This window comes from Haliotis rubra, unplaced genomic scaffold (genome assembly GCF_003918875.1).
Source record: "Haliotis rubra isolate DU_JTF1 unplaced genomic scaffold, ASM391887v1 Scf502, whole genome shotgun sequence".
Classification (NCBI taxonomy): Eukaryota; Metazoa; Mollusca; class Gastropoda; order Lepetellida; family Haliotidae; genus Haliotis; species Haliotis rubra.
The window spans coordinates 484,287-510,374 of NW_025767194.1; the positions used below are offsets into that span (position 1 = coordinate 484,287).

The window sequence follows — 26,088 nt, forward strand, 5'->3', positions numbered from 1 at the left end:
TGGATCAGATGAAACTCGGGGATTTATGCCGCTGAGGTTATGATGTTCAAAGTGCGCATTTGTCAAGTGAGTGAGTGAGTTCGGTTTTACTCCGCTTTTAACAATATTCCACGGCGGGGGAAACCAGAAATGGGTTTCACATGTCGCGTATTTTGAAATATTCTTTTTGATAATCGATTTTAATCATTTTAAACTACCTATAAACACAATCTATTCTCACGTTACAGTATCTAACCAATATATCCTAGTACACATCACCTTGTCCATTCATATATTTTGGTTCGATCCATCTATCCACCTATATTTAAGTACAACCGCTTCACTTCACAGTCTCTACATGTTAATGTGTGTTTGCTTTTAATTTCCCTAATGTGTTTTTATTTTATTGCTGCACAGAAGGTTATTCTGAATAAGCTATTTACACGAGACTTATTATTTGTTTAAATACAAACCGGTAGCCTATAGTGAAATAGTATGTACAGTATAAAACCAAGCGGCAATTATACTGTACTAAAATGCACCAATCAAACATTACAAATCATCAACACAAACCATCTGCACAAAACAACTGAAATTCAGCTCTTCTTTCTCCCCTGTACTCTCCCTGTTATTCTTACAGACACACTGAAAACAGATTTGGTAGGTGTCCCTATAGAAATAGCCTGAACAAGCCTAGATGGAACATTTGGTATCCATTTGGCTATCAGATTAAGTACACTCTTAAAACAAGTGATTTTGAGAATATTAGACTCATGTAGCTGCGGCAAAAACAATACAAATATACTATACTACGCACATAAAGAAACTGTGCATACAAAAATTTAAAATCTAAATTTATCAAACCTGTGTAGACACATAAGGATTTAAACTCAGAGATTAGTGACATGTATCCAACATGCATGCACGTGCCATGTTCCGTGACGTCAGTGGGTTCGTCCTTGAGACGTGCAATACGTTGTTGCACGTGCATTCCGGGAAAGGGAAACAGAGCAAATGAATGCCACACAACACTGTCACATTGGAAAGCTCAACCCCTGCCCTTGCGATCGTTCAAAAAATTAAACGGCTATTGAAACGCATAGCATGCCAAGGATCACGTCTGCACAACGTCATGAGGCCATTGAGATGGTCCGTGGGGGATTGTCTCAACGACAAGTGGCTGCACATTTCCACTGCCACCGGAACACCATTTCTGCACTGGTGAGACGCTACCGAACACAAATGACGTCATCGATCGGCCACGTTCTGGACGTCCACGTGTAACAACGCCAAGACAGGAAAGATAGATAAGGGTGACCCATCGTCGCCACAGGTTTCAGACTGCAGTGATGACTGCCCGAACCATCCCAGGACTTCGCCATATCCACCCCAACACAGTTCGACAACGTTTACGTCATCACGGGATCAGACCACGACGTCCGGCCATGCGGCCTATCCTGACACAACGTCATCGACACGCTCGCCGAATGTGGTGCCGAAATCATGTCCGCAGACCCTTGTTTTGGTGGAGAAATGTTGTTTTTACAGATGAGTCCAGTTTTAACATTTCCCATAGTGATGGACGTCAACGTGCCTATAGACGCGTGGGAGAACGTTATGCACAGGCCTGTGTCTTGGAGAGGAATCGCTTTGGTGGTGGTTCCGTGATGATTTGGGGTGGAATAACAGCACGCCAAAGACCTCCTTTGGTGATTGTTCAGGGCAACCTAACTGGTGTGGGCTACAGGGATCAGATTCTTCGACCTGTGGCAATTCCTTTTCTGCAACGTCATGGCCCTGGGTTAAATTTCCAACAGGACAATGCCCGCCCTCATACGGCAAGGGTTGCTATGGATTTCTCGCAACACCACAACGTTGACTTACTGCCTTGGCCTGCAAATTCACCGGATCTCTCACCGATAGAGCATGTTTGGGACGAGATGGATCGACGTCTACGCCGTCTTCCTCATCCGCCAGATAACGTCCTTGACCTTGCAACAGAACTTGAGAGAATCTGGCGGGACATCCCACAAGCCTTCCTTGCACGTTTGATAGGCTCTATGCGTCGTCGATGCACTGCTGTTCTCAATGCCGATGGTGGACATACCCGTTATTGAGCTTGTGACATAGTCGTTTGACCCCTGTCCCGCTTGTGGACTCGTGACGACATTGTGATTGACTTTTCAATTGAAATTCTCCCGACTTGTTATGGTCTCATGATCCCTCCATTGAAGTTTATATGTACCTTTGACATTGTTATCGTACTTATCAACTGGAATAATATTTTGACAATGCACAGTTTCTTTATGTGGCTAGTATATTGTATAAAATGACAGTAGAACTGTAAAAATGCCTGCATATACGGTCTAGACCTTTAAACTATTGCAGCTCCATGTGGAATCATAAGCATCGATGTCCTAAGGATAGTCTGCCTATAAGAGTATAAGTAAAAACTAATGAAGTCCAGAATAATTTGGTTAAGTCTAGATTGTGTCAGTTCTGTCAATTCTGGGCTCCCATTTTGGTTTCATTTTGTATTTTGAAGATTTATATTTTTCAATGCAATGACTCTATTTCTGGAACTGCATGTGTCTATTTCAGAGATCTCTAAAGTGTTAAAGTTTACTGCGGACAACACTAAGTGCCATAAATCCACACGATCGAAAAGATCACGTGAGGTAAACATAGCATTTCCCTGAAGTTGTATTTTCAGTATGTAATCCCTACAGCAACGACCGATTCTTGCACTGGAATGGTGGCATAACTGCTTTACTTGCTGAAAAAACAACAACCAAGTTTCCTGGCGTTTGATAGCTTTTAAACAATTCATTGATAAGAACGACTTTTAACGCTTTAGAATCCCCGAGCTCCACAGCACTGCGTCTGGTAAGGCTGCATTTATCTGCAAAATCAATACTCCATACTCCGTGCAGAGAGGTATTAGTGTGCTTTGAAATTATATTAAGTTAGCCTGAAGTTAGATAAGAGCAAGCCAATATGATTTCCCAAGGTGGCACATTATCACTGGGATATCATCCGTTAAGAATACTGTGGTGATATCAAAGAACTTTGTCCGCACGAAGAACGAATTTCTTGTGGGTTCACTTGACTGGTTTCTGTGACAGCTCTTAAATTGAATCACTGACTGACTGACTGAATATGGTTTTACGCCGCTTTTAGCAATATTCCTGCAATATCCCGGCGGGGACACCAGAAATGGGCTTCACACATTGTACCCATGTGGGGAATCGAACCCGGGCCTTCGGCGTGACGAGCGAACGCTTTATCCGCTAGGCTACCCCACCGCCGTTAAATGGAACCACTAATAGCCTGATAGTGTATTAGGTCCACGGCGTTTGCACGTTACCCGTTGACTGTAACATCAGATACTGCTCCGTGTTAACGCACGGAGCTATCAGCTCATTTCATAGTCCCTGAACCGTATATAATTCTTCCTTCCGCTCTTTCCTCTGTTATACACATACCAAGATTAAGTAGTCTTGGTTCCGAATCTGCCATAACATTGGGCCTCTTTCTCAGCTGAAATGGAGCCATTAGTTTATATGATCATTATATGTTAACGTTAGTGTACGGGCTAACGGGTAAGCGTTTTTTCCAAAAGAGCATTGTGTAACAAGCGAAAACAGCTTTTCCCGCCAATGAAGTTCGCGCTTCCCGGGTGCCAGAAGATTTATCACCTTATTTCCAATGAAGAACACAGTAATAGGTCCCAGCGGTCAGCCGAGTGTTGTAGACTAGAGTATCAGCCGATTTGTTCATGGTAGAGCAGTTTGTAGATGAACAAATGGGACTGATTAATAATTAAAGTCAGGCGAAATGGGGATTACCAAAGATTTGATGTCGTGTTACGATTAGTGCGCACATATAGCAACATGTGTGCGCACAATCACCAATGGCGGTTTTATAGAGCTAGTCAAATGAAATACCAAATCAACGTTTAAAACGAACGTGCTTGTAACGAAGGCATTGATATAACGAAGTGTTTGTTTGTCCCGACCATTTGCTGTGTACTTTAGTCGAAACGCGTATAATGATCTGCGGTTACATCAAAGAATAATTAGTGGTCCATTTGAGTTCGTTATAGTGTATTGTATCGAGGGAGTGAGTATGATTTTACGCAGCTTTTAGCAATATTCCAGCAAAATCAAGATGGGGACACCACAAATGGGCTTCACACCCCAGATAGCATTCGGACGTTGGTCGTTGGCAATGTTGGCAATGTTGGCAAAACCATTGGCAACGTAACGTCTGAATACTATCTGGGACATTGCTAACCATGTTGGGAATCGAACCGTCTTGATTGTGACATCCATTGACCATTAGGCTACCCCCGCGGGATCCCCCCACCGATCCCCATGAATGGAGAGATTCCCGACCTTCGCTCCAGACACACCCACTGTCCACTACTCCACTGAGGCATCTCACATTAGAGCAGTTGAACTTCTTAACACTAAATAGGACACCAGTAGATTAAAACTCCCTAACAGATGTGACAGTCAGTTAAAATGCATTATATCAAATTTGTAGTACAAACCTGTGAGTACATTGTCATCTGCAGAATGACACTTCAGGTTGACAGGGTAGATTTATTCCTCAAGGACCTTTCAATGCTACATCTCAGGAGGCCTTCCTCTCACGCCCATGTGTTTTGTTCACATATTTCAAGATTTTGGATGAACTTTGAGCAGTAGTTGAGATACATCAGCTTGATGTGAGAGGCAAGCTGGAAGAGATGTCTGGCTGTATCATGGGGACTGGGTTCAGTCTGGACCAGACAAACCACTGACAGTCAGTGTGAGTTGATGATCTGATCCCCACGTCAGTAGGTACTAGTATGTGTGACAAACAACATGTCCTGGTGACCAGGTCTGGACCTCTAGCCATGGCCATTAAGTGGGATTTGCACATTGTACAAATGTGGGTTATCAAATGTCCAACTTGGCAATGGCTTTTTCAAGTCTGTGCGAACCCTTCAGTGCATATGTACATCAATCAGTATGAGTGCTTTAATGCACATGAGTAAATCCATGTGTCACCACATCAGTACAAGCCACTAGTTCAACTGACTGCCATTGACAACAGAAACAGGTTTACAAAGCTTCTCTTTATTTTAAAAGAAATATGAAATATAAGCTGTTGGACAAAACAAGCATATATATTTATATATCTAAGGATCTCTTTCAGAGATTAAAATAAAAAACAACACTATTTCCACAACTGCACATATCCACTTTGAATATTTAATACCTAAACTCTAAATATGTGACTTGCCCACATAGAAACAAACAACTAATGCTCATCTTTGAGAGGCATTTTAGAAGTTGTAAAGATGTGGAAAACCATGAGTGGACGCTTTAACCATTAGGCTACCCAACTGCCCCTCATGCATCCCTAAATCACAGCAAGGGCATAGAACATATTACTCACAAGCAATTTATTCGCTCCCAAATATGTCAGGACATACTGATAAAGAAAAAACAGATTTGCCTGAAACATAGAGATAGCAACTGATAGTTTTGTTCGTTATTTAACGCTGCACTCAGCAATTTTCCAGCTGTATGACAGCAGTCTGAAAATGATTGAACTGGACCAGACAATCCAGTGACTGACATTACAACAGAGTAATTTAAAAAAACATGAAATGTTCATACATTGTGCAAACATTGATCGTGACTTAATAACGAAACATGCTAAAAGAACTAATGAATATTTAAGTACAGTAAATGAAAAAAATATTTTCTACATGAAGAGAGCACAATATAATGTATTATGCATTGTTCGTTTCGTAGGGTCTATCTCAAAAGTTGTCAACAGAGATTCTAGATATCGGCCTAAAGTCAGATGCAGTTGTAGCCAAACTCTAAATTGGATAACAGATTGTCAAGTTACTGGGGTAATGTTATTATAGCAGCAACTAGTGTTATTGATTTATAATTCACACACAACAAGACCAATAAATAAAAGAGGCATCTCTGAATTTAATGAATTACATATTTTCAAGAAATTTCCAACTATGAACCAAATTATAGGTTGTATCTTTTTCCTGTTAAGGGCTCTGGGGTTTGTGTATAAATCCCTGATAATAAAGCACCCTAGAATCTACCACCACCATAGTGAGTGAGTGAGTGAGTTTGGGTTTACACCACTTTTAGCAATATTCCAGCAATATCACGGCGAGGGGACACCAGAAATGAGCTTCACACATTGTACCCACCACCACCATAAGGACAGTGAGTAGAGACATTGTCAAATATAACGGACGACTTTGTCAAAAGTATAACACTGAACTGTTTTTCAGTGGGACAAAACTATTCACACATTTATGGAATTTAAACTCTTAATTACATTGATGAAAAATTCTACATGTACTGGAGCAAAGAAAAGTATGCATTCAAGAGTTCCAATTTCCATACACTTGCAAGTATGTGCTGAAACTCAATCAAGAAATTAAGTTTCATGGTTGACGGTCACCTTTATGTTGAAATTTCATCATATCAATATGACTGATACGGTTATATCCCAAAGCTTCTACTTCCCAAAACTTCCACATCCCAATACTACCACACATTGTTAAAACAACAACTCCTCATCACCCATTTTTTAGGTAACTTCTTTGAGTGGCATTTAGAAGTTGGGAAGTACAATATATAACAAACTTTATGGATAACAAGTTCTTTTTATTCGTGAGTGCGACGTTTCGTTACAGATTCTTGTACCGTTGTCAAGCTTTAATGGAGGGGAAGAATATACATATGCTTTGATGTGGTCGGAAACGGCTGATTTGCTGTCAGAATTGGTAACAGAGGTCTGATGTTCTTTCACTCGGGTGTTGATGGGTCGGGACATTTCGCCTATGTAGCTCTGCCCACAATCACAGTTTATTTTGTAGATGACACATTTTGGGTTGATGTTCTTGACAGTGGCTGGTTTTCTTCCATTGGCATGGAGAAAATCATTATACGGTTTTTCACAATACTGCCCAGCACCTTACCCAAGTACTCTCTCCTTTAGATAAATCTGCTAACTCCTTCATCAACGACTCAACAGACTTCTGCAGCAAGATCCATGACATCTCCAATCCTGGTCCCATCATCAGCTCCGATGTTGTGGACCTATTTACAAATGTACCTAGAGAAGAAGCTCTCCAAGCCTTACACCACAGAATTGACAAACTTCAACAACCCCTCAACACCAGCCTCTCAACCGACTCCATCATTAGTCTCACCTCAGCCTGCATCAACTCCACTTACTTCACCTGGGGGTCGAGATCTATGAACAAATTCATGGACTTCCCATGGGTTCCCCCTTATCCCCCATCCTAACCGAAATTTACACGGACCTGGAAGATAAAGCACTAAATACTGCACCCTTCAAACCTACGTGTTGGTATCGCAAAGTGGATGACACCTTCGTCATCCTCCAACCTCAGCAAGATCCCACTCAGCTTCTGACTCATCTCAACAACCAACATCCCCGCATCAAGTTTACCATGAAACCGAGCAGAACCAGCAACTACCTTTCCTTGACGTCCTTGTGTCCCATACCACCTGCAACCAACTCCAGGCCACTGTATATAGAAAACCTACCCATACGGATCAGTACATCCACTACAACTCCAATCATCCACCTAAAGTTAAGACCGGCATCATTTCCACATTAACCAGAAGGGCCAAGAACATCTGTTCAACTAAATTACAAGATGAAATCGAACACCTCAAGAAAGTCTTCGTAGAACTTAACCACTTTCCACCCCAAATAGTCAACAGAACCATTGCTGCAACCCTGTCACCTCCTACCAAAAGACCCAAACCAGATTCAGCCCCCATCAAGATATCCATCCCCTACATTGGCAAACCGTCACATCAAATCAGCCGTCTCCTAAAACAACAAGCTGCGTCCTCCAACTCTAACATTCTTCATGCCAATGGAAGAAAACCAGCCACCGTCAAGAACAACGACCCAAAATGTGTCATCTTCTGTGGCGTAAGGCTTGGAGAGCTTCTTCTCTAGGTACATTTGTAAATAGGTCCACAACATCGGAGCTGATGATGGGACCAGGATTGGAGATGTCACGGATCTTGCTGCAGAAGTCTGTTGAGTCGTTGATGAAGGAGTTAGCAGATTTATCTAAAGGAGAGAGTACTTGGGTAAGGTGCTGGGCAGTATTGTAAAACACCGTATAATGATTTTCTCCATGCCAATGGAAGAAAACCAGCCACTGTCAAGAACGACCCAAAATGTGTCATCTACAAAATTAAAACTGTGATTGTGGGCAGAGCTACATAGGCGAAACGTTCGACCCATCAACACTCGAGTGAAAGAACATCAGACCTCTGTTACCAATTCCGACAGCAAATCAGCCATTTCCGACCACATCAAAGCATGCCCCAATCATCATATAGAGTGGTGTGACATCACCATTCTCGCTAACAAACAGACTTCACTGAATGCAAGCTCACCGAAGCCATCCACATCAAACACGAAAACCCCACCATCCACAGAGACCAAGGATACTTCATTCCATCCGCTTATGATGCTCTCATCCACCAAGCCCAATCTACTGTATAAACTCTGCTGTATAAACATCTCATTACTATTTGTACATCATTGGCTTCCACCCCTTCTTTTGTCTACCCTCTGGCTTCATCAGCTTACTGCCTAGCCAATTATGTTAATTATGTTTTTTTCTTTGTTACATTGTTACATCCAGTATATATATACTTCCCCCTTCTTCATGTTCCATTAATGCTTGACAACGGTACAAGAATCTGTATCGAAATGTCGCACTCACGAATAAAAGGAAGTTGTTATCCATAAAGTCTGTTCTATACCTTTTTAGGTAATAGGATACCCCAGGAAGTGCACTGAACTGAAACAACAGGTTGTGATGTGAAGCTATGGATTAAGATTGACAAGAGTGTATTTCAATCACCGGACGACGCCTATATTGGATTTGTTTACATTCCACCACAAGGTTCTCAATATCATAACAATGACAGTTTCTATAACCTCGAAAGTGAAGTCACTAAATATTTATCTTATTTAAGTAATGTGGTTTATCATATATCTGGTATAATCAGAATTGTATTAATAAGAATTGGCTCCTCTGTAAAGGTGGACAAATTCTAACAGATCAGTTTATAAAACAATGGCAATATGAAAAAATCTTTATCGTTTAAAGGTAAAACATTTGATTGGTGCTGAAGAGTTTCACAACCTCTTTTGAAGTTTACAACTGGTAATACTAGGCTTCCTGTTGAAGTAGGACGCTGGCATCTTGTGCCTTTAAATGACCGAAAATGTTTGATGTACAACTCCGGTGAAGTTGGTGATGAGTACCACTATATTTTTTAGTGTAATCTTTATTAGCAGATAGAAACAAGTTAGTTTATAAGTTACATATATATATATATATACCGATTTTGTTCCTGTCATCCTAACAAATCCAGCTACTTTTGTCTCTTTCTCTCTCTCTTTCTCTATCTATCTATCTATCTATCTATCTAATTGATAACTGGATTGGCTGGTCCAGACTCGATTATTTACGTACCGCCGCCATATAGCTGGAATATTGCTTAGTGCGTCATAAAACAAAACTCATTCACTTCTTTGAAGCATACATTCCGTCTTACAAATATCATCCCACCTTGCATAGGAGCTTCTAAAACCAATTTACTCTAAAACTGGTTAACTAAGAGTGAGTGACTGAGTGAATGAGTTTAGTTCAACACTGCACTCAGCAATATTCCAGCTATATGGTGGCGGTCTGTAAATAATCAAGTCTGGACCAGACAATCCACTGGTGAACAGTATGAGCATCAATCTATGCAGTTGGGATACAATGACATGTGTCAGCCAAGTCAGCGAGCCCGACCATCCATTCCCATTAGTCTCATCTTACAACAAGCATGGGTTGCTGAAGATCAATTCTAACCCGGATCTTCACAGGCCTTGTTAACTGTGAGCAATAATTCATTGTGTGTCATAAACATGAGCATATTCTGCACAAACTGTGATACAGTTAACTCAATGTCTGCCACCTGCAGGATATGTTTGCATTACCAAGATTGTGTAGATGAAAAATATCTGATGTCATGGTTTCAGTCAGCTAATTCTGTTACAATCAGGCTTCCACAAACACTCACACACAAACATCTTGATGCTACTGATATGTCAAGCACAGTTTTTACTATTTATGAATGAATGAGCTAGTACAGTATGATGCTACTTTTCACTAAATGTCTGCCATTTATCATTAGATGATGAGAATGGGCTGACAAGTTGTCTTTCTGTGTATGCAACGTGACAATGTCACAGCTTCTAGTAACCTCCCCCATTCTAGGCTACCAAGTATCAATAACTCCCCACCCACCCCAGCAACCCAATATCCCCAAAGTTACCCACCCCTCAGCTACCTTACTCCCAGTAACCCCACCCCTCTGTAGCTTCTGCTCACCCGCTAGACACCCACTATGACAACCCTTTTGTTCCAGTCACCCCACCAAATCCAGCTACTCCACCCCTCAGCTACCTTACTTCCAGTAACCCCACCCCTCTATAGCTTCTGCTCACCCACCAGACACCCATTACGGCTACCCTATTTGTTCCAGCCACCCCACCAAATCCAGCTACTCAACCCCTCAGCTACCTTACTCCCAGTAACCCCACTCCTCTATAGCTTCTGCTCACCCACCAGACACCCACAACGGCTACCCTATTTGTTTCAGCCACCCCACCAAATCCAGCTACTCCACCCCTCAGCTACCTTACTTCCAGTAACCCCACCCCTCTGTAGCTTACTCCACCCCACAGCTAACCCTTTGTTCTTGTCATCCCACCAAATCCAGCTACTCCACCCCTCAGCTACCTTACTTCCAGTCACCCCATCAAATCCAGCTACTCAACCCCTCAGCTACCTTACTTCCAGTCACCCCACCAAATCCAGCTACTCAACCCCTCAGCTACCTTACTTCCAGTCACCCCACCAAATCCAGCTACTCCACCCCTCAGCAACCTTACTTCCAGTAACCCCACCCCTCTGTAGCTTCTGCTCACCCGCTAGACACCCACTATAACAACCCTTTTGTTCCAGTCACCCCACCAAATCCAGCGGCTCCACCCCTCAGCTACCTTACTTCCAGTAACCCCACCCCTCTATAGCTTCTGCTCACCTGCTAGACACCCACTATAACAACCCTTTTGTTCCAGTCACCCCACCAAATCCAGCTACTCCACCCCTCAGCTACCTTCTGGAGGACAAGACGTTCTAAAGACCCACTTCTGCTGGCAGGGAGTTGTGGAGATTCACTTCTGTTGATTGTTCCAGGATCTGCCATATTGGCAGACAAGTCTCGACTTGGTATTTGCCCCAATCCATCATCAAGATTGAAGGACTCACGTTCTGAAAAGGAAGCCACAACATGCTCTGTAGTTCACAACATTGAGTAGAGTGCACTAATCACCACTACCAGATTACAGGTTGGATACATGTCATATCCAGATCCCTGTTCAACAAAACAGTCCCACAGCTACAACTGTAATTAGTACAAGCTTGAGGGTGACCACTACCTAAGCACTGTGATCGTTTTGTTGAACAAGGCTCAAAATATCATTCAATGAGTGAGTGAGTTTTAGTTTTACACCACTTTCAGCAATATTCCAGCAATATCACTGTGGGGGAGACCAGAAACGGGCTTCACACATTGTACCCATGTTGGAAATCGAACCTGGGTCTTTGCCGTGACGAGCAGTGAACACTTGAACCACTAGGCTACCCCACTGGCCCTGTTATTCAATGAACATGGTGTAATCTAGGCTGAATAACATGGTTTCAACTCAACTCTCTTTACTCTTTAATAATTACTGAAAAAATAATTTTAATATGTTTCCAACCTGTAATCTGATGGTAACTGCACTAATAAAGACAAAAACATTTGGGTTGACTTTGGCACTTTAATCAGCACAATTTGACAAAATTTATAAAATGTAACAATCATATATGAAACAAATTTCATAAGTCACAGATAACATCTTTGGCTGATTGCATATCAGTTACAGGTAAGAACATATAATACTGATGTCATGGCAACTGCACTTGATGATAACGCAATCACTGTGGGACGACATGAAATACTGATTATGTCAATATTAAAATCATGATTACTGTTGATGAGATCAACTGATTTGTGTAAAAATTATGCAAATGATAATCAAATAACATTCAAAAGAAAAATCACAGGTGACAATAAGTCTTTGGAGCAAAAAAATCACTATGTAAAATTTGGCATATATATGACCCATTAATGCAAAATGGCAGGACATTGTTATTGATACATTATTATGAAATCATTCATTGTAGTGATACACATATATAACATTGGCATATAATCTGTATATACTACCATTCGATAAGACATTGAACACATTCTGTGAGCAAATTGTGTAGAACAATATGTGACCTAACTGCATGGCAAAATGCGCCTACACGACAACAACTGCTTGCTGTGCATCTAACTGAAGCAAGATTTATCATTTGGACACAACAGGTATGTTTAATTATACACTCCACACAGATAAAAACATTTCATTGTTTACAGACACACAATGACAGCTGTTATCTAACTAAAACATTATGTAACAATATGACTGATGCAGAGCATCGAACCACCACCATCCTTCCTTTGGTAGCAAGCACTGTTTATTATATTCTAAAATCACTGGGACTTGAATTAAAATTGATGTGAGTTTGGGCAATTTCGAGTTTGGAGGCATTCATTATTTTCTTGAATAATGTTCCAGAAAAGAAAGTGAGAAACAGATATGACTTTGGATGAATTCTGACCCTAGTATAATGGCGGCCAATGAGACCTCGATGTCCACGTGACACATGTTCATGTGATCTCGCATCCTCATTTACCAGAAACCTCGATACCTACGTGACCCTCATTAACAGAAGACCTTGAATGCCAGGTAACCTCATTAACCAGTCATCTTGATATACCTCATTAACAGAAGACCTTTCATTAACAGATAGACCCTCATTGAATGCCAGGTAACATCATTAACCAGTCATCTTGATACCTACGTGACCCTCATTAACAGAAGACCTTGAATGCCAGGTAACATCATTAACCAGTCATCTTGATACCTACGTGACCCTCATTAACAGAAGACCTTGAATGCCAGGTAACCTCATTAACCAGTCATCTTGATACCCTCATTAACTCGACCTTGAATGCCAGGTAATGCCCCTCATTAACAGAAGACCTCATTAACAGAAGAATGCCAGGTAACATCATTAACCAGTCATCTTGATACCTACGTGACCCTCATTAACAGAAGACCTTGAATGCCAGGTAACATCATTAATCAGTCATCTTGATACCTACGTGACCCTCATTAACAGAAGACCTTGAATGCCAGGTAACCTCATTAATCAGTCATCTTGATACCCTGACCCTCGTGACCCTCATTAACAGACCCTCATTAACAGAAGACCTTGAATGCCAGGTAACCTCATTAACCAGTCATCTTGATACCTCGTGACCCTCATTAACAGTAGACCTTGAATGCCAGGTAACCTCATTAACCAGTCATCTTGATACCTCACGTGACCCTCATTAACAGAAGACCATGAATGCCAGGTAACATCATTAATCAGTCATCTTGATACCTACGTGACCCTCATTAGACAGAATGCCAGGTAACCTCATCAACCAGTCACCTACGTGACCCTCATTAACAGAAGACCTTGAATGCCAGGTAACATCATTAATCAGTCATCTTGATACCCTCGTGACCCTCATTAACAGAAGACCTTGAATGCCAGGTAACATCATTAACCAGTCATCTTGATACCTACGTGACCCTCATTAACAGAAGACCTTGAATGCCAGGTAACATCATTAACCAGTCATCTTGATACCTCACGTGACCCTCACGACCTTGATGCCAGGTAACATCATTCATTAACAGAAGACCCTTGACCCTCCAGGTAACATCATTAATCAGTCATCTTGATACCCACGTGACCCTCATTAACAGAAGACCTTGAATGCCAGGTAACATCATTAACCAGTCATCTTGATACCTACGTGACCCTCATTAACAGAAGACCTTGAATGCCAGGTAACATCATTAACCAGTCATCTTGATACCTACGTGACCTTCATTAACAGAAGACCTTGAATGCCAGGTAACATCATCAACCAGTCATCTTGATACCTACGTGACCCTCATTAACAGAAGACCTTGAATGCCAGGTAACCTCATCAACCAGTCATCTTGATACCTACGTGACCCTCATTAACAGAAGACCATGAATGCCAGGTAACATCATTAATCAGTCATCTTGATACCTACGTGACCCTCATTAACAGAAGACCATGAATGCCAGGTAACATCATTAACCAGTCATCTTGATACCTACGTGACCCTCATTAACAGAAGACCTTGAATGCCAGGTAACATCATTAACCAGTCATCTTGATACCTACATGACCCTCATTAACAGAAGACCTTGAATGCCAGGTAACATCATTAACCAGTCATCTTGATACCTACGTGACCCTCATTAACAGAAGACCTTGAATGCCAGGTAACATCATTAACCAGTCATCTTGATACCTACGTGACCCTCATTAACAGAAGACCTTGAATGCCAGGTAACCTCATTAACCAGTCATCTTGATACCTACGTGACCCTCATTAACAGAAGACCTTGAATGCCAGGTAACCTCATTAACCAGTCATCTTGATACCTACGTGACCCTCATTAACAGAAGACCTTGAATGCCAGGTAACCTCATTAACCAGTCATCTTGATACCTACGTGACCCTCACAAAGGGACCTTGACACCAAGGGGAACTACATGGCATGGTAGATGCTTATATTTCATTAATTGTCAAACTGATTATAACATTTCATGTAAGTTAAGATGTCAGAAAACATAGATGCAAACAGAGAGGTCCTGACAGGTAGAATCTTGTCGCAAAATGATTTTGGGGAACCTCAGAATAATCCTATAGTGTTCATACTTTTTCTTACTGACAGAAATGCAAGACTGCCATTTTAATACAAAATATTATACTGTAAGAGTATCAGAAGTACTTGGTAGGTTAGCACAAGAAGTAAGCATGTATAGTTAACATAAGACAGTAACTGAGGAAAGCTAACAGGGCCCTGAACAGTTGCTTGTATAGAAGTCTACAACACAGTTCATCAAGTGCACTCTGTAGACAAGTACGATTTGTACAGAAGGCCAGGTCATGGATTACAGCTTCCTGCTGCTTACAACCCACTTCCTTGCTGGGATCGGATCTCGGGCAGATACAGAGCTGAATCTGATACACTGAGTCATCAGTAGTATAATCCAGGCCAGTCCTTTAAGTGGTGACTAAACCTGGCTTTATAGAGTATTGCCATGCCACTGCTTCAGCTAGAAGATACATGAACTTGAATCTGACACCCTTCAGTAAAGTTTGTCTCCCATGTAACAAGATGACAGAAACATTTATCATCACATGAAAACAAACTCAGAGCTTTCTTAGTGGAATAAAAATGGGTGACACTTGAAGTTGAATTTCACATCCATCTGAAATTCAGATGTATGAGAGGAAATAGTCTTTTTGAAGGAATACCACACATGATTTCAGTATTAGCAATACAGGTGATCATTTATCTAGACACAACTTGAATCTATATTTCTTAATGTTAAGTTTAGGATTCCTTGACTTAATTGTGCCTTCGAAGTTCATGCTAATCTCCAAGCCTGAGACCACTTAATTGTGCTGTGGACTAAAAAAATGGAACGATGGTAGTCCTAATTCACCAGTTACATTTGAGCGCTATAATTCCAAACTAGTTCTCAATGCTTCATGTTTGCTACAAACTGAAACTGACTATAACTCACAGACAATGTAAACACAGTAACCACTTCTGTCTATGGGCAGACCAGCTTCAACCGAATCTGAGAACACTTGAAATAAGTCCCCCGAACTAGCCTTTGATAAATATGAATTCCTATGGCTGTGTGGCTGGTGGCTGAGAGATTCTTGACTAAAATACATGTATATGAACACATGACAGTAAACTGTATGCTAACAGATTGCCATGATTGGTCCAACCCGATCTGCTGACCCGATATGACACGGATATGCATGTACTATCAATACAAGACAGTATAAGTCTACCAGAGACATCAATGAACTACAATATAAATCAACACAAATGTAAACAATCTTTAGATCATTATGAAAAGATGAATTATTTACAAATCAAACATGAGGTATATGTACATGCAGTATAACATATAGGTGTGCCTGCTGCAAGTTAAATGTACAAGACCACAGTTTGAGCTCATTCATGTATTGGGAGTGAGTGAGATTAGTTTTACGCCGCTTTTAGCAATATTCCAGCATTATCATGGTGGTGAACACCAGAAATGGGCTTCACACATTGTACCCATGTTGGGAATCAAACCACAAGGCTATCCACTGCCCCTTCATGTGTGGAGAAGTTTTCCATCTGGAGTCCGTTGTACAAAGCAATCTTAGCATTAAGGTGACTGTAACTCCCAAACCTTAACATAGACTTAAGGTAGTGTTAGCGCTAAGGTTGTTTTGTACAACGGCACCCTGATCCACTTGTTATCTACACTGATACAACCATGGGTGCCTTACACTGACACAGAACAGTTGTTCAATTAAGCATGTAAGCATATATCGTAATACATTTGTATTGTTGATATTTATCAATACAAATTTATGATGTTAAGTACTAAATAAATAATTCACTAACAGAATCATTTACATTTTTGTAAGATCATTGTGTTAAAGATGGACAGTGAGAAGGCAGAAATTAAATACAAGCCTTAAATGGATCAGTCAAGTTAGCTGCAGGTCATTGCTCAATTAAATATATACACATACAGAGAAAATACTACTATTAATCAATATATATGGTGCTATCCCGATACTTCTGAATTGATATATTGATTAAAAAAAATCAAATCATTAATGAAACCTCCTTTCAAACAGCAAGGCTCTGCAACCTGGCAAACCTGCTTATCTCCCTTTATGTCATGTTGTGTTAACAATGATAGAACGTACCACGAAACAGCAAGTAAATCAATGGATCAAAGTGTACCAATAAAAAAGGCTAAAATGATATTTCTAAAGCTGTAATTTGCATTTTCCTATGTAAGTATTTTTGTCATTGATGAAAAGGACGGAATGTTAAATGAGAAGCTACTGATTATGAAGAGACCCAGGATGTGACTGACAATAAAACATTCTTTTCTTTGGATGTCAGTCCAAATCTGATAAAGTTTGTAAGAAAGGTAAAATATTTCAAATAATGACATAAAAAAATCAAATTTTAAGAAGAATCAATGATGTATGTTTATCAAACATAAAAACAAACTGTTCTTAAAATAAAAGCTTACAATTTATAAAAATATATCAACATGAAAAGAGTTCTACCATACTAAATATCAAGTCATTTTGTCTGCTCACATTGTGGCATAGTTTCAACATGATCGGTACATTAAAATGTTAAACACCTAACACATTCATGTGTCCGGTTAGCAGTCAGTAATGACATAATGAATGCCATCAAGATCTCGACTGCACTGCATGTATACAACAGGAGAGGGTGAGTCTTGCTCTGTACTTAACTGTATGTATGCAACAGGAGAGGGTGAGTCTTGCTCTGTACTTAACTGTATGTATGCAACAGGAGAGAGTGAGTCTAGCTCTCTACTTCACTGTATGTATACAACAGGATAGGGTGAGTCTAGCTCTCTACTTCACTGTATGTATGCAACAGGAGAGGGTGAGTCTAGCTCTCTACTTCACTGTATGTGTACAACAGGAAAGGGTGAGTCTAGCTCTCTACGTCTCTGTATGTGTACAACAGGAAAGGGTGAGTCTAGCGCTCTACTTCACTGTATGTATACAACAGGAGAGGGTGAGTCTAGCTCTCTACTTCACTGTATGTATACAACAAGAGAGGGTGAGTCTAGCGCTCTACTTCACTGTATGTGTACAACAAGAGAGGGTGAGTCTAGCGCTCTACTTCACTGTATGTGTACAACAGAATAGGGTGAGTCTAGCTCTCTACTTCACTGTATGTGTACAACAGGAGAGGGTGAGTCTAGCTCTCTACTTCACTGTATGTGTACAACAGGAGAGGGTGAGTCTAGCTCTCTACTTCACTGTATGTATACAACAGGAGAGGGTGAGTCTAGCTCTCTACTTCACTGTATGTATACAACAGGAGAGGGTGAGTCTAGCTCTCTACTTCACTGTATGTATACAACAGGAGAGGGTGAGTCTAGCTCTCTACTTCACTGTATGCATACAACAGGAAAGGATGAGTCTAGCTCTGTACTTCACTGTATGTGTACAACAGGAAAGGGTGAGTCTAGCTCTCTACTTCACTGTATGTGTACAACAGGAGAGGGTGAGTCTAGCTCTCTACTTCACTGTATGTATACAACAGGAGAGGGTGAGTCTAGCTCTCTACTTCACTGTATGTATACAACAGGAGAGGGTGAGTCTAGCTCTCTACTTCACTGTATGTATACAACAGGAGAGGGTGAGTCTAGCTCTCTACTTCACTGTATGCATACATCCTCAACACTGTTGAAATAAGCATAACCGTTGTTGGGACAAAGTTTGAAAAAAGCATGACAAAGAGGGTGAAGTAAAGTCTTACAGCTGTTGTCTTTACAGAAAACGGACTTATGTAAACACAAAGCAACTTAATTACCAGTAGATAATAATTCCATAATCCTTCCACAAATCTAAAAAGTTTTTACAAAATGACTTGGGCAAAATACATCTGGTCACTCTCTTCCATGATGTACTGGGATGGTACATCTCAAAAGTGCTTGTGCAAGATCATGTGATATGATATAGTTGATATGAATATATATGCATATTTTGAACATATTCAGCAGATTTGGCAAGATGAACATACAGCTGCCTGATCATGCTGAGTTTGGAGCTGAATTAAACTCCCTCTTACGCAGGATGGATAATATCCATTGCTTAACTCTTTTTGTGTTAATGTGAATAATTTGATGGCGATTCTTTTGGAGCTAGATATGTGAATAAAAGCCTTAGTTCACTCTCTTGAAGCTAGAAATGTGAATAAAAGCTTTAGTGAACTCTCTTGGAGCTAGAAATGTGAATATAATCTACCAGTAAAGTATCTTGGAAATACAAATTTAAATAAACGCTTAAGTTGACTTGTTTGGAGCTAGAAATGTGAATAAAAGCTTTAGTTAACTCTCTTGGAGCTAGATAAGTGAATAAAATCTTTAGTGAGCTCTCCTAGAGCTAGATATGTGAATATAATCTACCAGTTAAGTATATTGGAGCTAGATATGTGAATAAAAGCTTCAGTGAACTCTCTTGGAGCTAGATATGTGAATAAATGCTTTAGTTAACTCTATTGGAGCGAGATATGTGAATATAATCTACCAGTTAAATATCTTGGAAATACAAATTTGAAAAGAGCTTTATATATATCTCTTGGAGCTAGTAGATATGTGAAAAATTACCTTCTGTTATTTCTGTTGGAGCAAACAATATGTATAAAAACCATTAGTTTACTCTGGAGCAAGAACTATGAACAATAACCACTAAAGAGAGTTAACTCTCTTGAAGTTAATGTGTCTAATGATATTAATAGTAACCTACCTCCCTTGGAAATACAAAGGAGAAGCACGAGAATCTCAAGATCAAGTAACCTGACTAGCATACAGAATTGTGAAACTCTTCTGAAGATACTCAAGATGACAGGAGACAAATATTGACATTTATCTCTTGGTTCTTTCATTGTTTGGAAACAAACTCATTGTGCCCAAAATACTCACTTATACATCTGTTGATATCATTGTATAAGCACATTATGATGACGCCGATAGCAATGTTTTGGTTAAAGCAACTCAAGCTTTATAGAAAGATGAAACATTCACAGATGGCATTTGTTTTGAAAGAGGAATTGAAGTGGAACACCATTTTGAACTTTATCAGTCAGCATGATTATACCAAGCCGTGTATTATTTATGAGAGAGGCAAAAAGCTATAACGAAATGTCACCAGAGACACAAGTTTCACATTTCCAGTGCTAGTAGTCTATTTGAAACTGTTCTACTACAGAGCCATTACTGGACGGGGTAAGTTCTATACCTTTCGCCACGGGTCTCCGAGGTGGCAGCAGGAATATGATGGAGAGTGACATCACCATGTGCCACACACTGTGGGTGTACATATAGTTCTCCTGAGTCTCGAAGAAGGAAAACACCACCAGCCCAGTGGCAGCTAACAGGAACCCTGGGAGGAGGAACTTGATGTACCGCCATTTGGAGGGAAAACAGGATCGACGCTGCCACCAAACTCTCGCCTGGAATATTAAACAGGTAACTTCGAAATATTGTCCTTGGAGTGACCTAGACATTCTACCGAAGGCTATGGACATAGGCAATAACCAACAACACATACGTAATTGTTGGCTTTAATCATTTAGTTATTATCACTAAAGTTTTATCTCTTTCACAAACATTCTGCCAAAACAAGACTGACCAGGCTCAAAATTGGACCAGGCTCTCCAATATTTCTTTGTCATCAGAAAACAGAACATCTACACAATCAGCCAATTCATCCTCAAGGGTTACACCTAAAACTAGAGCCAAGTACCATAGTTTGTTTGTCTGTCGTTTAATCCAGCAATAATCCGGCCACAGGACAACTGTCTGAGAATAATCAGGTCTGGACCAGACATCCAGTGACTGACATTACAAGCAAAGACCCACACTGTCAGGGTCAAGGACACGATAGTAACAAAGGCACCGAGCCTGACCACACAGTCCATTTGCTGCCTTGACCAAATAGCATGGGTCCAAATAAAACATTTTGTTGTGGTTCAGATTACACCTCTTGGTAGGTAGGTATGTAGGTATGTAGGTATGTAGGTATGTAGGTAGGTAGGTAGGTAGGTGGGTGGGTGGGTAGGAGGTGGGATTTCTGGGTTTTTTTACATATTGTTTTTAGAAGTAAAGTGTGAACTTATAACACATTTATCAATGTTTAATTGTTTATTCAAACAAGCTTGCGGCCATCATGTCGACTTTCTCTATCAGAATGACCAATGTCCATTGGTGCCGGGCAAAAACAATGGTATCTGAAAGCTTATTTTATTCATACCTCTTAAAAAAACTAGGGTCAGCACCAGAATGCAAGGGTTGGTCGGGTAATGGAACCACAACATTTTCTTTTTTAGGCCTAGGTAGCTTGGGACAAACTCTAAACCGGAAGTCCCCACAGTGGAGTAGCCTACTGTGACCGCAACATCAGCAACATCCTGAATTCCTGAGCACTGGACTTTCTAGTCAAACATATCTTACCCATGAAATGAGTAGTATCAGAACTCCACCACCAATTGGTACTACGGATTCCCACAGGCCGTGTCTGTCAAAGTCCATCATCACAGAGATGCTGAGCACTCCGAACATGTGCAGCAGTGAGCGCAGCTGTGGGTGCAGTCGCGACATCGCCATCAGCGTCATCCAGAAGGACATGATGGAGCCCATGAAGTCTGAGTAGCTGAGGGTGTCGTATTTCATGATGCACAGGATGTAGATCTTACTGCTGTCACATGCATGGTAGAACTGGAAACAGAAACAAGGGTCACAGAGTGCATGAGTGTGCAAATGAATTTATGAGCAAGGGTGTCTGAGTCCATCATATACAGTGTGAAGATGGAGAGCGGAAGGTCGCAGGTTCCATCCCCGACCGCATCATACCAAAAGATTAAGATATGGTACTTGTTGGTCCCTGCCTGGCACTCGGCATTAATGGGTACAACAAGGACTGGTTGGCTCGGAGTCAGTATAATGTGTCTGAGTGGGGTATTCATGCTTCACTGTGGCATGGTATCTCAGTGGGCTAGCACTATAAAACCAGCTTAAGTCTGGGCTAGTACAAGCAGCCGCACATACACATACACACGCATGCACGTCGTCATATGAGCGAATATTCTCAAGCATGACGTTAAACCCAATTTCACCTCACCTCACCTCGTGAAGATCTTACTGCTGTGAAGTTGTTGTAGAACTCATTCACCTGATGAAGGACTAAGAATATACTTCAAAACGCCTGTTCCCTTCACAATGAAGAACTTGACATGAATAAACTTCTTGCCCTTATGTTGTAGAACTGTTCACAGAAACTGTTCACAGAAACAGTTCTATGATGGGTGGGTGAGTATGGTTCTACGTCGCTTTTAGCAATATCACAGCGGGGACACCAGAAATGGGCTTCACACATTTTACCCATGTTGGGAATAGAACCAAGGTCTTCGACCTGATGAACGAACACTTTAACCAGTAGGCTACCTCACCGACCCAACAGTTCTGTGAAGTTAACAACAAAACCCAAGAGTATCAAGTGTGGTGCTGACAAAGCAAGGATCATATCCAAAACTGAGATGCCACAATCGGTAGATCCTGGCAGGCAAAGGGAAGTAACTCGACTTCACATAATCTACACCATCACTGATTATACAAGAGTACTATCACATTGAGTGTCATAATCACAAAGCACCTGTAGGGATTAAACATTAATGAGTTTAGTGAAACTATCCACCATTTGGGGAATCTGGGAGTTTGTATTTAGAATTACTGGATCCTGGAACAACTAAAGGCTGCAACTCTGCACAACAAAGCACATCGACTGGGTCAGTTACAAACCATATGATAGAAGACACACAAGACAAAAACAAATCCTTGTGTTACATATCTGTAACATGTAACAAACATTTTGTATAACATTCACCATTTTACACGACGTGCAAATGCGTGTCTAGTATCCATAAATGTAGAGAATGTATGCAGAACAATAATTCACTGCATTCAGATTGACACACAATTTTATTCATTGTACCCACAACACATCCTTGACTTGGAAAATTTTTGGTTGTTTCTTTGAGAGCAGTTACTTGCATCATTTCACCCATCAGTCCACATGATCAATGATTCATTCCAGGCTCTAAAGAAATTATCAAAACATACAGTTCTCTATACTGTTACTTCACAGGACCCTCATTTCCCGGCAAGGACCCGTAAAACTAATAATTAGGGGTCCCTGGGACCCCCTGTTTGTGAGTCGAGGTAAAACTCTGACAAGGCCTTTGTGCTTAAACAGTAAAAATCACTGCTTGCAAGTTTTGGTTTGGTCAGTTTTTGGAAAGTGACATTCTCTTTCGTTTTGAGACAAAGCTAAGACCACATAAAAATAATGTTCACTGATTAATGGTAAACTCTGATTTAATTAACATTCCATGTGAAAAGCGTTAACAATGAATCCAAATAAGTGTCAACTCACTGTTGAAAAAAACATGTTGAAAAAATAGACAAGGGCTTCCACAAAGTAGCGTCGATGCAGAGCCAAAAGGATGCCTGGGATGAAGAAGAGGTTGCTAAGAGACAAGAGCAAGGTCATGGCCAGCTCTGTTGTGTCTGAGTTCGCATGGGTTCCGTCTGTGCAGCCATACCCTTGCCAACCTGTGAAATATGGAAGTTTCCATGGTTACCAGGAGACAACAATAAAACCTTGGCAAGTTGTGTTGTTACTTCAAGTCTACGTGACTAACATCTGTGTGGGCATACCCTCACAATACTGTCCAACAATTAAGTCTTTACAAGCTCTATTGCTTTCCGAAGTCTACATAACTTTCATCTATGCAATCATATTGAGTCAAAAGTTGTTAACCTTAAAACTAACCATAATGCAAACTTGACTGACTTGGAATGAACCACTTGTAAATGTCACAAACCATTGACCTTTTACCACAGATTCGTCCTCTTTCTCAAAGTCAATGAGCTTTTTCAATATCTTGCATTCTAAGATGCCTAGCGGTTAGAACAATCGAAAAAAATATACATTATCAGACAATAAAGGTATAGTTTTTTGATGACGTAACAATTGAATGACGTTATTCCCGTCACTGCGCCATTCTAGTGTGCCCCTCGTAATCGAACCATTTTACATTACGTCACAGTGTAAGCAACGTCACGATGCATGTCAGTTGTCATCGCCTCGTACGGCCTCCTACCGTAAACTATCCTGTTGCATCCCGTTTCTTGGTTTGCAGTTGCTTCACGCAGCTAACATCACTGGTGGAAACATTACGTTTATGTTTTACGACGGTTAAAATGTGTTAATTCGACTCACAAGTTTTCAGCGACACGGTAACGTTCACCATGTTTACATTCCCACAATGCATTCGTGGAATGTCGTTTGACTACTCAGCTTCATTTGGATGTACTGATCTAAACTTACGTTGGTAGTAGAAATGCGACGTTCATATTGCCCCATATGGTTTACGTTAATGACAGATGTAATTAAAATAATTCAGAGAAGATATTTAATCTGAACATGAACCCGTCATCAAACTGTTATCATTTCTTTCTTTCTGGTAACGTTCGTCTTAATGTAGGGGGGCAGACACATCAATAGAACAGCGTGCCAGTTAGCCCTGTGCGTTGATTCTTAATTTAGGTCACCGACACCGTCGTTTGTTTTCTGCCTTAAATTAATCGTAATTATCCTTAGAAAGTATTAAATTTAGCATCTTAGAAAAGATGTAAAGTTGGCTCTACCCCAATGTGTTTTGTAATAAAGTATAGCTTTGCCCTGAAACTATTATAATTAAAGCACGAGAACGGTAGTTATTATAAAGTAATAATACTTCATTACAAAACACATTGGGGTAGAGAGAACTTTATTTCCTAAATACAAGTCACCCTGAACAAAACCTTCGATGTTTATGAGTATAGTTTGTAGCTGTATCAACAAGTTACCTGCATAGCATTCACAGGAGCTGAAGATGTGCACGCCGCTGATGTACTCCTTACACTTGCCGTAACGGCCGCAGCGTTCCTCGACACATGGCGACAGACTCACCATGAACTCAACCAGTGGGGCATGGTCACATACCAAGGGCTTGCTGAAACAGAAACAAGAGCAAGATAACAGTTTAGCATGCTGAAGTCAATGTGCTACATGTGTTATTGTTAAATTTTATCCATTTTCCAGGTAGCAAATGTTGGACATGAAAGAAGACATGTGAATGCATGTGTCCTTGAGGCTGCTTGTACTAGTCCAGACTAATATTGTGCCCTGAGATACCTTGCCACAGTCTACCATGCCAGTCTGACACAGTATACGAGCGGGAAGGCTGAACCAGCCAGTCCTTGCTTCATCACCTTAATGCAGAGCACCAGGCTGGGCAACAACGTTAAGAGAGTAACGTTTTGTAACGTCTTTTGGTACGATGCAGCTGAACATGTGACTTTCCGCTCTCTGGGCAGAAGGGCAAATCGGTGAAGACAGATCAGTATCTCTAGTCATACTGAACCTTTTATTGTCATTTATCTAAACGTAAAATTCAACCTAGAGGAGAAATACCTGCTGTGGATGTGGACTCTGTAAGGAGAGGTATCTACTGTGGATTTGAGAGATTGTAGCAGGCACTCTGTAAGGAGAGGTGGATAACCTACAGGCACTCTGGGTAGAAATAGAGGAGCCACCTGGATGTGAGAGATTGTAGCAGGCACTCTGTACAGTGGATGTGTGAGAGGTACCTGTAAGGACAGTGGATGTGAGAGATTGTAGCAGGCACTCTGTAAGGAGAGGTACCTACAGTGGATGTGAGAGATTGTAGCAGGCACTCTGTAAGGAGAGGTACCTACAGTGGATGTGAGAGATTGTAGCAGGCACTCTGTAAGAGAGAGGTACCTACAGTGGATGTGAGAGATTGTAGCAGGCACTCTGTAAGGAGAGGTACCTACAGTGGATGTGAGAGATTGTAGCAGGCACTCTGTAAGGAGAGGTACCTACAGTGGATGTGAGAGATTGTAGCAGGCGCTCTGTAAGGAGAGAAGTACCTACAGTGGATGTGAGAGATTGTGATGAGGCACTCTGTAAGGAGAGGTAGCTACAGTGGATGTGAGAGATTGTAGCAGGCACTCTGTAAGGAGGTACCTACAGTGGATGTGGATGTGAGAGATTGTAGCAGGC

The 26,088-nt window shown here is 40.9% G+C and overlaps 1 protein-coding gene and 1 long non-coding RNA gene across 5 annotated transcripts in view; both read right to left on the reverse strand.

Annotated features, from left to right (window-relative positions):
- Window positions 1–10,841: 10,841 nt before the first annotated feature.
- LOC124291951 (post-GPI attachment to proteins factor 6-like) overlaps window positions 10,842–26,088 on the reverse strand; it is a 34,499-nt gene continuing 19,252 nt past the window's right edge. Inside the window, exons 7-13 of the mRNA XM_046729033.1 lie at window positions 25,663–25,806; window positions 24,870–25,015; window positions 23,392–23,570; window positions 21,414–21,677; window positions 20,200–20,413; window positions 19,569–19,580; window positions 10,842–11,401 (exon numbers count right to left, since the gene is read on the reverse strand). Coding sequence (XP_046584989.1) covers window positions 11,175–11,401; window positions 19,569–19,580; window positions 20,200–20,413; window positions 21,414–21,677; window positions 23,392–23,570; window positions 24,870–25,015; window positions 25,663–25,806 — 1,186 coding nt within the window. The 3' untranslated portion in view covers window positions 10,842–11,174. The remainder of the gene's footprint in view (window positions 11,402–19,568; window positions 19,581–20,199; window positions 20,414–21,413; window positions 21,678–23,391; window positions 23,571–24,869; window positions 25,016–25,662; window positions 25,807–26,088) is intronic.
- On the reverse strand, window positions 11,939–19,562 carry LOC124291920. Of its 4 annotated transcripts, XR_006902319.1 has the most exons (7): window positions 19,174–19,562; window positions 14,023–19,143; window positions 13,724–13,924; window positions 13,649–13,672; window positions 13,294–13,427; window positions 13,057–13,190; window positions 11,939–12,974 (listed from the first exon to the last, which is right to left on the reverse strand). It is a non-coding gene; the product is annotated as an uncharacterized LOC124291920 (long non-coding RNA). The 4 variants fall into 4 exon arrangements; XR_006902318.1 differs by having other exon boundaries at window positions 13,724–13,883; window positions 14,049–19,562; XR_006902317.1 differs by having other exon boundaries at window positions 14,023–19,562.